The sequence below is a fragment of the Oryx dammah genome, unplaced genomic scaffold (genome assembly GCF_014754425.2).
Source record: "Oryx dammah isolate SB20612 unplaced genomic scaffold, SCBI_Odam_1.1 HiC_scaffold_9, whole genome shotgun sequence".
NCBI lineage: Eukaryota > Metazoa > Chordata > Mammalia > Artiodactyla > Bovidae > Oryx > Oryx dammah.
In genome coordinates, this window is record NW_024070193.1 from 45,523,496 (window position 1) to 45,535,824 (window position 12,329).

A 12,329-nucleotide genomic window follows, 5' to 3' on the forward strand; every position below is an offset into this window, starting at 1 on the left:
GTAGTAAGAGAGGAACTGTGTACCCATTGGTTGGCTAAGGACAGTGAAGGCAGAGCAGGACAGATTCCACTGTCAGATACCAGCGTGAGGAGCCAAGGAAAGATGAGGCTGGAGCAGCCTGCCCCACAAACTGGGAGGAGCCTGGCAGACGGCGGCAAGGGACACTCTTGGGCCCATTTCCCAGCCAATGTTTGGCAGGGGTTGTGGCCAGCGTGACCAAGGTAGGGCTGCTGGCCCTTTTGGAATTGGCCTTGGTTGCAATAGTCAAGCCAAAGAAGGGGCTGGAGGTTGGGTGAGAAAGGAGGGAATAGGGGGCTGTCTTCCTGAAGACCTCAGCTGTTCCCCTTTCTTCTCTGGCCTACAGCCCATCTACTGGGGGAACCCCAGGACAAGCCAGTTCTGGGAGAGGCTACTGGCACTTGGGTCACATGAGACATGGCAGGAAGGCACTGTCCGAAGAGCTGTCTGGTGGGCTCATGTGGGGCTGCCTCAGAGCTGAGGACTGAAAGTTGAGTAACACTAGAGCAAAAGGAGAGGGAGGGTACGCCCCTGCACATGCCCCAAGGGAGGATACAGTTAAACATCTGCAGGGAACCAGAAGTGATTTGATGTAGCAGAATCCAGATTCTTGTCCTGTAGGAGTAGCCAGATGGAGATAGGCAGAATTGTTCCCTTGGCCTTGAAAAGGGCCATGCCACAAGATATTCCCCTCAGGGTTGGTCAAGGCAGGCTTTCTGGAGGGTCCAAGGTGGGACGAGTTATTGGGAAGGGGGATCCCAGGCCAGAATCATGTGCCACGGGGGCAAGTCAGGAGTTTGTGGAGACCAGGGCAGGGCTGGATGATCCTCAGACACTTGGGACTGGGTGCTGGCAAGGTCAGCAAAGCCACACCCCTGCTTCTAGAGGCCAGCTCCGTGTTTTCTGCTTTTTTTCACCCCCCACAACTTCCCTAAGCTTCTAGCCCAGAACTTCTCTCCCATGTTGGAGGAGGAACAGACCCAAAACATGCTGGGGCAGCACTTGCGTGCATCTGCACACAACAGGGTTTAGCCTCCCAAGGCAGGGCGTGGAGCTGCGTAACTGCAATGGGGGAGGAGTAGAGTGGGCAGCGCCAGAAAACAGAAAGGGACATTGCAGCACGGGGCTGGAGGGGTGGCAGGGAAGTTCAACTTACCCACTAGGTGTGGACCCAGGGCTCTGTAGGTTGAGGGAGCAGAGATCCCTGGGTGGGGGGGTTGGAGGGGAGTGGATTGCTCCTGTTCAGAGCTCAGCACTAATAGGCTACAGCTGTAGGTGGTAGGGCCTAATTCAAACCAGCAGGTTGCCCAGTTCCCTCCAGCAGCATAAACGTCATGGCCTAGGCATTTAAGGCCTCCCTAGCAGCTTCCAGGATCCTCTCCCACCCTGCTGGTTCAAGGGGCCCTGGGCCTCTCACTAGTGACTGAGCCTGGCCCTCCTCATACTCTCCACCTGGAGGTAAGCATAGGAACTAGTGTCCCTGAACCACTTCAACGTGTGCTTACCTCTAAGCTTTTAATCCTCACCACTCCTAAAATGGAGAAGTTATATTAATAACTATAAAGGCCAAACAATTTACCCAGTTACCCACCAAGAAGTATCAGAGTGAAACTTGAACCCAAGCAGTCTGGCTCAGACCCCAAACCCTTAAGGGCTGTGCCACAGAATAGTTGCTCACAGAGATCCTTTACTCCTTCAAAATAAAATCAGATTGGGCCAGAGACATTGAGACCAGTGGGATCCTTCTCTGGGAATCTAGCCTGGTGGCAGAGATTTTAGTTGCAGGAGGCCCTGGTGACCGGAGACTGGGGACATGCCAGCCCAGAGTCCTATCCCCTGTGGGCTCTCTGGAAGGCTGATTCATCTCCAGGATGGTCCAGAAAGGGATGCGCGCTCCTGGTTTTCACATCTGGTTGCACCCTCTTTCTGGGTGTGAGCTGAGAGACCAGCAGTCTAAGGACTATTAGCCTCACATTACAGATGAGTGTCAGGTCTCCAGATGCAGAATGCAAACGTTTGTGCTGAGTGCTCAGGTCACTTTTTTTTTAAACCCCAATGTCCTCAGATCCCCAGGCTGGCTGAAGAGACACAACCCTCCCCAAACTAGTCTGGGTCCTGCAGACTGTGAAACTCAGCTCAGTCTGTAGAGCTTGCGTTCGATAGCTATAGAAGGTCAATGTTGGGGCCTGGGGTCTCCAAGAGGCAGAAGTGCTTGACCCCAAGCTTGGCACAGACCCACTGCAGTCCTTCTGATTCACAGGGAGTAAAGGAGGCAGGTGCAATGGAGCACTCTGCCCTTACCTTCTACTGAAATCATTCAAGAAAACAGTCCGTTAGAGCCTCCTGCTCCTCTGCGTGTTGCCCAGGTAGGCCCTCCTTACCTCACGTTCCTCAGGCACTGGCTGAAGCTGCCTAGGGTCTGTCTACGAGCTGCCATCTTCCAGGGAACCAGCTCCTCCCCCCAACCTTTACAGCATCAAAGGACTGCTGTGCAGGAGTCCTCTTGGCATTCTGCCCAGTTCATTCTTCACAAGTCCCTCACGGGATTTAGGTGCTCACCTCTCTGAGCAGCGGCAGAGTGGATTCCCTCTCCTAAAGACCAGCCATCTGAGCCTAGTCTCTTCCCACATGAGCCATGGATTCTGGGCCCCCTCACCTGGCCACACAGTTTGTGTCACTCATTCGGCACCGGTGGAACCTCCTTTCTCTTCCAGTGATGCCTGGCCAGTATTCATGGTCAGTCGTGAGGTGCATTTATTTCCCTTGAATCCTCTTGCTAGCTAATTCAGAACAGTCAAAAGTCCTTGACACATTTCCTCCCAATACTGCCCAGCCGATCAAGATGCTATCAGAACATCAGTAAAGATCATGGTGCTTTCTAAAAAATAAACGACCCTAAAGGAAACTCATTTGGGGATTTCCCTACAGCAAACTGACTCTACAATTTTCTTTAAATTTTAAGGCAACACATCCAGATTTGACTGTTTTCAGGAACTACCTGACTTGGTGGTTTACTGTTAACTCAACTTTGGAAACTGAATCTCTGCCAATCTTACTGTGTGAGGTTATGTTGTATTCACTAAAAAAGTACAAATCCCTTTGAGTTCTGAGGAGAAAAAAGTTAATTGTACTTGCCCTGCAAATTCTCATGTGGATGCTAAAAATATCACAAGGAATATTTTCTCCTGGAGTAAGTGCTATGTGCTTGCTTGGTGAACCACTGTTAGGGAGGGAAGGCGGAGGCTGTAGGTGGCTTAGCAGGTAAATGTGCTGTCCCTGGGCAGCATCTCACAGATGGGGTGGGACACAGTCCCTTCTCTGCAAGGATGTCTGTATGCAGGGCACCTCAGCTGGATGACAACTGGACCTGAAAGAAATCTGGAGTTGGTAGGGGAAGCATGACCAAGCACCATCAATGGTTCTCTGCCTAGGTAAACATTTCTGCCTGAAGTTGTCTCTAGCACCACCTCGTGCTCTGCCAGGAGCCACCATGGGAGATCCCACCCATGACAAAGGTCATGTGGAGAAGACCTGACAGGCAAAGGCGGATCAGGACTCGAGGGATTCCCTGGACCTGCTTGAGCATCTACCCCAAAACCAAAATCTGTCTACTGTTTACTATATAATGCCTTCCAACCACTCTTATGATATTAGCAGGGGGCTATCCCCGACCACCTTTCTCTGGAGAAAATCAACTTAGGGCTCTAAGTTGATAAGTCTCCTGGGCATGAAAGGAATATTTCAATTCAAACCCCCTGTTGGCATTCTAGCTTGCTTGGCAGGTTTATCCATACTCTTGCAACTAACGCACATGATTGTTCACAACTTCCCAACCATGAAAGGCACGGGAAGCCTAAACATTCTAAAAGTCCTAATGGGCATAGAGCCCCTTAAGGGGTGAAAAATTATTAGAATAGTACTGGTAAAGGGCTTCATTATTGGGCCAATGCTTGGTGCCAAGTTTCCATATCCCTTATCCATTGTGCACCTGGGAGTGCATTAGTTAACATAGTTGGAATGTAAGAAAAACAAGTAGTAGCCTTGGAATTAACCACATCAGACCTCTGAGCTAGTAAGTTCTTTCTTTGTTGTAACCCACTGCACCTTTGCTTGGTGAGAATGTAACTCTGTTTAGTACTTTCTGAGGCTGACACAGATTAGAAATATTAAAAAAAAAAAAAACACTTCAAGGGAAAACAAGTTTTCTGGTTGATCAACCTTTATCAAAAAAGGGTCATAAAATATCAACAGGCCTCCAGGCCAGAAGATAATGTACATAACGTAAGACCCTTGTTTACAGAAAGGCATACAGAAAAAAATCCTGGTTTCGATAAGGGCAAAACTGCTGAAGTGTTTGGACTGACTCTGCATGACCTTGCATCTTTCATTTCCCTCTATGTATAAGTCAGGGTATAAAAGCTCCTTTTGAAAATAAAGTTACAAAAAAAAAAAAGAAAATAAAGTTACGGGCCTTGCTTCACCTAAGCTTGGTCTCCCTGTGTCATTCTTTCTCCAACGCCATTCCTCCTGAGGGTATCCCTGGACTCTGCTGAGGCTGGACCCCAGCAGTGCCCCACCACGGATACCTGGCCAGAAGAGGAAAATGAGCCACAGAGAGAGATGAAATCTCTTCCCTCACTGGGTCAGCAGAGACTCAATGCTTCCTTTTCCATTTCAGAAAGACTATTTGAAGTCTTGGTGAATAAAGAAGGATGAAACATGCTCAGACTCAAACTTAGACTAAGTATATAGTTTAATTTCTACAAGGCCTCCCTTTTAAGTTTTAGGGAATTTAAATGAAGTATACACAAATTAGACATTGCTAATATATACAGAAGTATTTTCTACTATTTTTGAACAATACCAGCTATATCATGTTTCATTTGCAATAAAGAGGGCATTACAAAAACAGTCCAATAATGCATTTTCTATTAAGAAGCACAATACATGATGTAATTCAATTTTATTAAAAAATAACTTAAAATACAGAACAATCCCCTTTAGGAAGAAAAGCTATTTCTGTAGTCCATTCAGTAAACACACAAGTTGAATGGTGCAGCTGAGGGCTGTTCTTTTCCACGGAGAAAACAAACAAGGCTTCTAGGGCTCACCTTTTCAGGATAAAATTCTACCCATAGCACAACCTGCAAAGTTATTGCCTGTGGGAGGTAGAATTCTAGAACGCCCTTCCCTCTTTTCATGCCCCAATCCCAGAAACCTGTAAATATATCACTTCTGTGATAACATTCTATGGCACAGCTGACCTTAAATAGGGACACTGTCTCACACACGAACCGTGATCTAATCACATGAACCTTAAAACAGAGGAGGAAGGCAGAGAGATCTGAAGCATGAGAAGACCCCGATGGGCCATTGCTGGTTTGGAGATGGAGGAAAGCGCACAAGGAGGAACGCGAGCAGCCTTAAGGAGCCAAGAGAGAGGACCCCAGCTGACAGCCAGCAAGAAACTGAATACTGCCAACCACCTGAATTAACCTGGAAGCAGATTCTTCCCCAGAGCCTCCACAAAGGAATGCTGCCCTGCTGACCCTTGATTTCAGCCTTGTGAGACCCTGAGCAGAGAATCCAGCCGTATCATGCTGGACTCATGAGCTACAGAACTGTAAGCTAAGAAATGAGTATTGCTTTAAGCTGCTAAGTTTGGGATAATTTGTTACACAGTAATAGAAAACTAATACACTGCCTAAACGTTTCTTAACGTAATTAGATTTGGCAGTTTTGGTTTGAGTTCTAAATGCAGTTTTTTCCACTGAATATTATTAAAGCAATATTCTCCTCTGCAGGCAACTTTTGAGAATGCTTGTATGAATCACACATTGTATTATATTCACCATCAAGTGTTTGCTTGAGTCAGGTCCTACTTTCTAATGTACTCATCTATCAACTTGGCAAACAATTGGCCACTTAACCCTGTTTATGAACCTTTTATAGGTGATGGTTGTAATACATCCAAGGTCACCCCTCCATCCATCAGGGGTGGTCAGATCCCTTCAACTGAGGGTTCTTTCCCACTTCCCAAATATAGCAGGCAAGGGGTAGGATGGCACAAAGTTCTGCATCAAATATCCAATATGAATTTCTTCTGCATAACTGGATAAAACTGGCACTAAGGTGATTAAGTACACTTGGGGAAAAAGCTCAAACTAAAGATAAAAAAAAACAAAACCTCACCAGTTTTTATAGGTCAAATCATTTTTACAGGAACCACCCAAGACACTGAATATGTGTAATCTATGCAGTACTGCACACCCTGATTTCCTGCCTGTTGTCATAGGTTTACCAATCTCACACAAGGTTTCACTGTATCACTGCAGGCCACTGAAACGGGGGAACAAGCTGGCGGGTGCTAAGAACAGTTCAACTGCTCTTACGTCTCTTACTTGAAAGGCTTTAAAATAAAGCCCTGAAAGATGTGTCCAAAATGGTGGCAGGTAGATCTTAGTGTTACTTTTGCAGTCCACTCTCCATTCAACTCTTCCAGGCATCAGTTCTGGGCAGCATACCCAAGTGGTCACACAACCCTGTGCCAATCCTGCCTGCTCCATGGCCCCCAGCCCACACCTGTGCTTGAGAGAAGCTCTCCAAATAGTTAAAGTGAATACAGCTTACAATGAACCCTTCTTGGTGCCAATGAACTTTTTAAAAATTTATTTCTCTCTCTGATGGAATTCTAATATATAGTATATAAGAATAATGCACCAAAAGTTACCAAGCACCAGAGCATAAACTGGAATAGAACTTTTTTTTTTAAACAAACTGAACTTCTAATAGTATTTATTAAAAAAGCACATGAAACATTAGGGCTACAGAGACAGTGCAGATATTTATAGTTAAGGCTGATCTATTCTTTTTAACCTCACCCGCCAGCCTGAAATAAGACAGTGGGCTGTATCACGACCACGTTCTTGATCCTCTGAAACAACAAAGAAGAAAGGAGCCACTGCCCTATATTCCTGGTTACTATCAGTATCAATTCTGGGTGGTTTGTTTTTAAGAGCACACATGAATAGGACTGTGTAACTGGTATGGAAGTATTTGGCCACCTTTCACAGTTCTCCTTCAGTTCTATGCTTGGGCAGCATAGATGCTAAAACCTTAAAAATGGGCAAAAAGAATATGTATTCTAAGAAATACATGAGACAAATAATCTATCTAAAATAATATTGCAAATTATACTTAAATTTCATGATTTCTTGATTCAAGAAAAAGAAATTAATTTCCATAGTTGGCTACTGTAAAATGTGGCATACAAATATTTTAAGGAGACACATCTGTATTTTAAATGCTATGCACATGTAAATAAACAAATAACAATTAAGTGTCTATTTTTCAAAGTCATCTCTAATACCGAAACAGAACAACAGACTGCCTTTAAGTTTCTTAAATTTTTAAGTTACCAGATATTTACACGTAAGATATAATTCATATAAAAAAAAGGGGACACTTTCAACTATATCTGCTGCTTTCACTGGGACTTCGGTGATGAGAGTAACTTCGGTCACTTTCACTGTCAGAGCCATAAGATCTACAACTCCTGTATAACAAGACAAAACAAATAAACAAATACCTTTTAACTCTCAACCCTGTGAATTCCTGTTGAAGCTTCTTTTTGGATATAAGGGGCTTGAAAGCAAGTGACTCGAGGAGGCACAGCACAGTGTGTAGAAATGTACAGTACTGGCCATGACAACACTGTGGCCTTTTCAAAGATGTTAGTGACAGATGGTGGTAATATCGAGGTGTAAATAAAGAAATAGCACTTCTTTATTACTTGAAATCCACTCAAGGAAATGAGAATAATTTTCCATGTTACCCAAAATGAACATCAATATTTAATTAGACTGAAGAAGTAAGGGGGAAAAAGGCCAACAAGAGTTTCATTAAAAGACAAGGGAAATAAAAAAAAGGAAATCAAAATCAAATCAAAATGTGAGCCCAATGAGGGGTGAGGGTGAGGTGGGGCAGGGATGGGACCGCTGGGATAAGTGAGTCAAGAAGACTTTGGTTATGGTGACCATTCAGTTATTTTGGAAAAAATATCCACAGAAAGCCAGTCACTCTGCTAGATGCTAAGGGCACACACACAGCAGACTAGAGTTCCCTGGGCTCAAGGGTAGTCTGGAATAGGGGATAAGATAAATAAAACACACAGCAGGGACCATATCTCAGGGTGAGCAGTCAGGAAGGGCTTCCCAGGGGCAGTGAGTGGGTTATTTCAAGAGGCGGGATGGGAGATGGTAAAATGGGCATGTGAATCTCTAGGCAGGAAATAAAGGTTCCAGAATGTTAGTGCAGGGAACACAGAAAAGCCCAAGCTGGAGGTGGTAGGTGGAGAGGCCTCCATGCAATACTCAGGAGCCTGGTGGACCTGCCTCTAAGGTCACTGGGGTGTACTTGAAGAGTTTCAAATAAGGGAGTGTCTGTATCACACTGAAATTCTATAAGCACCACTGACTGTAACTGCAAGGCACGAGGGTAATGCAGTGGTGGTGAGGGAGGGTAAGACCAGAAGCCACCAGGAAAGAGATACCCAAAAAGTAACCAAAAAGACATCTGCAATAACTATATGTTACATAAAAGATATCTATGAATATATATTAACACATAAAAGACATTTTTAACCATTAAACCACAAATCCTGCTACTAAAGCAAGTGACTGACATTTTATTACATATTAAAAAATATATATTACCTTTAAAAAATTTAAAACTGACAAATTGGCTGTTATTTCTAGCAAGTAACTCTAAAGAATGGTCCACAGTTTGAGTGGTCTTCTCTCTTTATTCCTTCCGAAAGAAATGTTTGTCCAAGGATATGTGAATATTTAAGAACCCACCTTAGATTTAAACATGTTTAAATGTTTAATGTTTAAACATAACCAATAAACATTACCCAGCAACTCTTAATACAAAGCCCACTTTCAGTAACTGCCTTTGGACTGAAGAAATTCAAGAAGAGAAAGAAGAATTTCTGTCCTTAGAAGATGATGCTTTCTCTGCTGTAGCAGTCTATCGCCCCATACCCCAAATGCCTGCAGTAACTTACAGTGCTTGAAGAACAGAGACCCACCTGGATCGCCTATTGTAGCTTCTGCCTCGGTGATAACTGTCACTCCTCGGGCTTCTACTTCGGCTCCGACTCCTGCTATAGTAGCTATCATAAGTGTAGGACCTGCTTTAACAGCAATAACAAACACTAAATTTTCCCACTCAAATATTCATATATTCCCATTTCTTTTTAGGTTCTTAAGTGTCCTCATAGAATATGGGCACTATATGACAAAATAAAGACATATGTGCATAACACGTACTGGAAACATTTAATAACTGCTCCAAATCAGACTTATCATATTAAACAGAAAAACGTTAATTTCTTTTCTGCATTGAAAAATATCACAAAGTTGACACTGAGTTAGTTCAACTGAATCTGGTGCATCTTATAGGCAATTATAGTCAAAAAATCCCTGCCATTACAATTTGACACCATCACTTTTGACACTGGCGCAAAATGGGTCAACAAATAAAAACTGTTTAAAAAGTCAAAGACGTGTTTTCCTGCCAGGAGCCAGCACAGGAGATCCCACGAGCAAGGAGGAGCAGGACTCGAGGGACCCCCTGGACCTACTCAAGCATCTACCCCAAAACCAGAATCTGTCTGTCTTACTATTTTGTGCCTTTCACCAACTCTTCTGACATTAACAGGGGGCTATCCCCGACCACCTTTCTCTGGAGAAAATCAACTTAGGGCTCTAGCTAATAAGTCTCTTGGACATGAAAGGAGTATTTCAGTTCAAACCCCCCGTTAGAATTCTAGCTTGCCTGACAGGTTTATCCAGACTCTTGCAGCTACGCATGTGATTTTTCAGCCTCCCAACTGTGAGAGGCACGGGAAGCCTACAACATTCCAAAAATATTGGTGCTTTCGAAGAGTTAAGAACTATTAGAGTAGTGCTGGTGTAGGATTTCATTGGTGAGCCAATGCTTGCTGCTAAGTTCCCATATCCGTTATCCATTGTGCACCTGGGAGTGCATTAGTTAACATAGGTGGAATGTAAGAAAAACAAATAGTAGCCTTGAATTTAACCACATCAGACCTTTGAGCTAATTGGTTCTTTCTTTGTTGCAACTCACTGCACCTTTGCTTCTTTGTTGCAACTCACTGCACCTTTGCTCCATGAGAATGTAACCCTGTTTAGCACTTTCTGAGGCTGACATAGATTAGAAATATAAAGAAAAAACACTTCAAGGAAAAATAAGTTTTCTGGTTGAGCAGCCTTTATCAAAAGAGGGTCATAAAATGTCCACAGGCCTCCAAGGCCAGAAGATAATGTACACAACATTGTTTATGGGAAAGTATGCAGAAAAAATCCTGGTTTTGATAAATACAAAACAGATGGAATGTTTGGGCTGACTCTGTATGACCTTGCATCTTTCATTTCCCTCTATGTACAAGTCAAGGTATAAAAGTTCCTTTTGAAAATAAAGTTGGGGGCCTCGCTCACTGAAGCTTGGTCACCCCGCGTCAATCATTCTTTTTTTCTCTCTCTCTCTCCCCCTCCCTCTCTTTTTCAGGCTGAGCCCTTGGAGCACAGAGGCTCTCTGTGTTCACTTTCCTGCCTGGGCTAGACCCGATCGAGAAGGCGCTCTGTGTCTTCACTCCGGCGAGAGGGCACCTGTGGTCTCCGTGAACAGAACAAGTCCCTTGTCTGGGGCTTTACTGGCTTTCTGTGTAAACCACGCAATATCAGCTTCTATTCTTTCCTCTCTCATTCATTCATTCATTTGCCAACACCGTTCATCCTGAGGGTACCCCTGGATCCTGTGGGGGGCTGGACCTCAGCGTTTTCCCATGAAATACAACACCTTTAAAAAGGGAATTAAGGGGTAGTTTCCCAGTCCCTGTCCATACCTGGACCGACTGTGGGGATCATAGGAGCTGCTCCTGGATCTGCTCCTGCTGGACGTCCTAAGAGTAACCACATGAGGGACCATCAATTTGTGGATCAGGACAGGCTACATAAAAAATCTAGGTATTTATTTACCCATTAAGGAGAAAACACAATGAAATCCAGCAGCTATATTTATTTCATTTTTCGTATTAAAAGCACACTGGATTTTTTTTTTTTAAGCCTGTTGGGTTTCACAGGAAAGGTTTTAAGTTTTATACAATTCTTCTATGAGGTACACATAAAGAAAGTCACTGGGGAAGAACTGGGTGGGAAGGGGAAGACACAGGTGGGTCACTGGTTTGGTATTGAGCAATGACAAGACCCTTTTCAACAGCTACTCCACTCTGCCTGTGGAGGGAGACAGATGGGAAACCACATTGTAGGGTGGGATTCACGAGCTCACCTATGACTTTTGTAACTGCGGTAGGAACTGCTCCGGCTCCTTGTGCGGCCTCTGCTATACCACCCTCTGCTCCGACTTCTAGAGTAGCTTCTTGATCTACAATTAAGAGTGGAAAAAACATAATTTTATTAACTCATTATGCTGTTAAGGTTAATTACTAGTAGGGCAGGAGTGGGAAAATCCAATAGAGGAAAGGTCTTTGGAAAGGTCTCTCATAAACTCCTCACAGCAGGTATGACAACAGATGGCTAATGAGAGTTTAAACTGAACAGAATGAAATGAAGAAAAACAGGAAAGGCTGATACAGATATGTTCATAGGAGCCGCTTCTGTAATACCAGCAAGAGGAAACTATCCAAATCTTCATTAACAGCAGAATGGGTTTAAAAAAAATTAACACAGATATATACTGAAATATCCTAAAGTAGGAAAATTAACTACATTTACATGTATCAACATAGTTAAATCTTGGGAACATGATGTTGAGTGAAAAAGGCAAATGTAGAACATCTATACATATAAAAAAGGATTCTATTTGAAAACAACAAAAAACATTATATATAGATAGAAACATTTATAGAAAGACAACAAAGAAAAACAAGAAAATTATAACAGAAGTTTAGAATAATATTTAACTCTTGGAGAGAAGAGAGAAAGTAGGGTAGCTTCGGGTTGGGCTCTATTATGTCAAAGCTCTATTTTTTAAGATAGAAAATTGTTTTCTATACCTTAACCATTTGTATGTTTTATACCTTAATCATTAAAAAATTTATACCTATTTAATATTTAATAAAACAAACAAGAAACTTAATGCAACTTTGCCCCCACCCTGCATTCACTTGGCTCCCAACCCTTTTCCTCCCAGTTTGTACCTGTCATTCCAGATAAGAACAATATCCCTGTGTATATGCTACTTACTTAATATCTTCACAGGTTGTA

The 12,329-nt window shown here is 43.4% G+C and overlaps 1 protein-coding gene across 6 annotated transcripts in view; it reads right to left on the reverse strand.

Annotated features, from left to right (window-relative positions):
• Positions 1–4,753: 4,753 nt before the first annotated feature.
• NKTR (natural killer cell triggering receptor) overlaps positions 4,754–12,329 on the reverse strand; it is a 42,975-nt gene continuing 35,399 nt past the window's right edge. For 3 of the 6 annotated variants that reach the window (XM_040246028.1, XM_040246030.1, XM_040246029.1), the window contains 4 exons: positions 11,392–11,487; positions 10,949–11,005; positions 9,110–9,214; positions 5,970–7,573 (listed from right to left, as the gene is read on the reverse strand). In XM_040246028.1, the coding sequence (XP_040101962.1) occupies positions 7,486–7,573; positions 9,110–9,214; positions 10,949–11,005; positions 11,392–11,487 (346 nt within the window). In that variant the 3' untranslated portion in view covers positions 5,970–7,485. Of the gene's footprint in view, positions 7,574–9,109; positions 9,215–10,948; positions 11,006–11,391; positions 11,488–12,329 lie in introns of all 6 variants that reach the window. The other 3 variants (XM_040246026.1, XM_040246031.1, XM_040246027.1) reach the window with 2 other exon arrangements.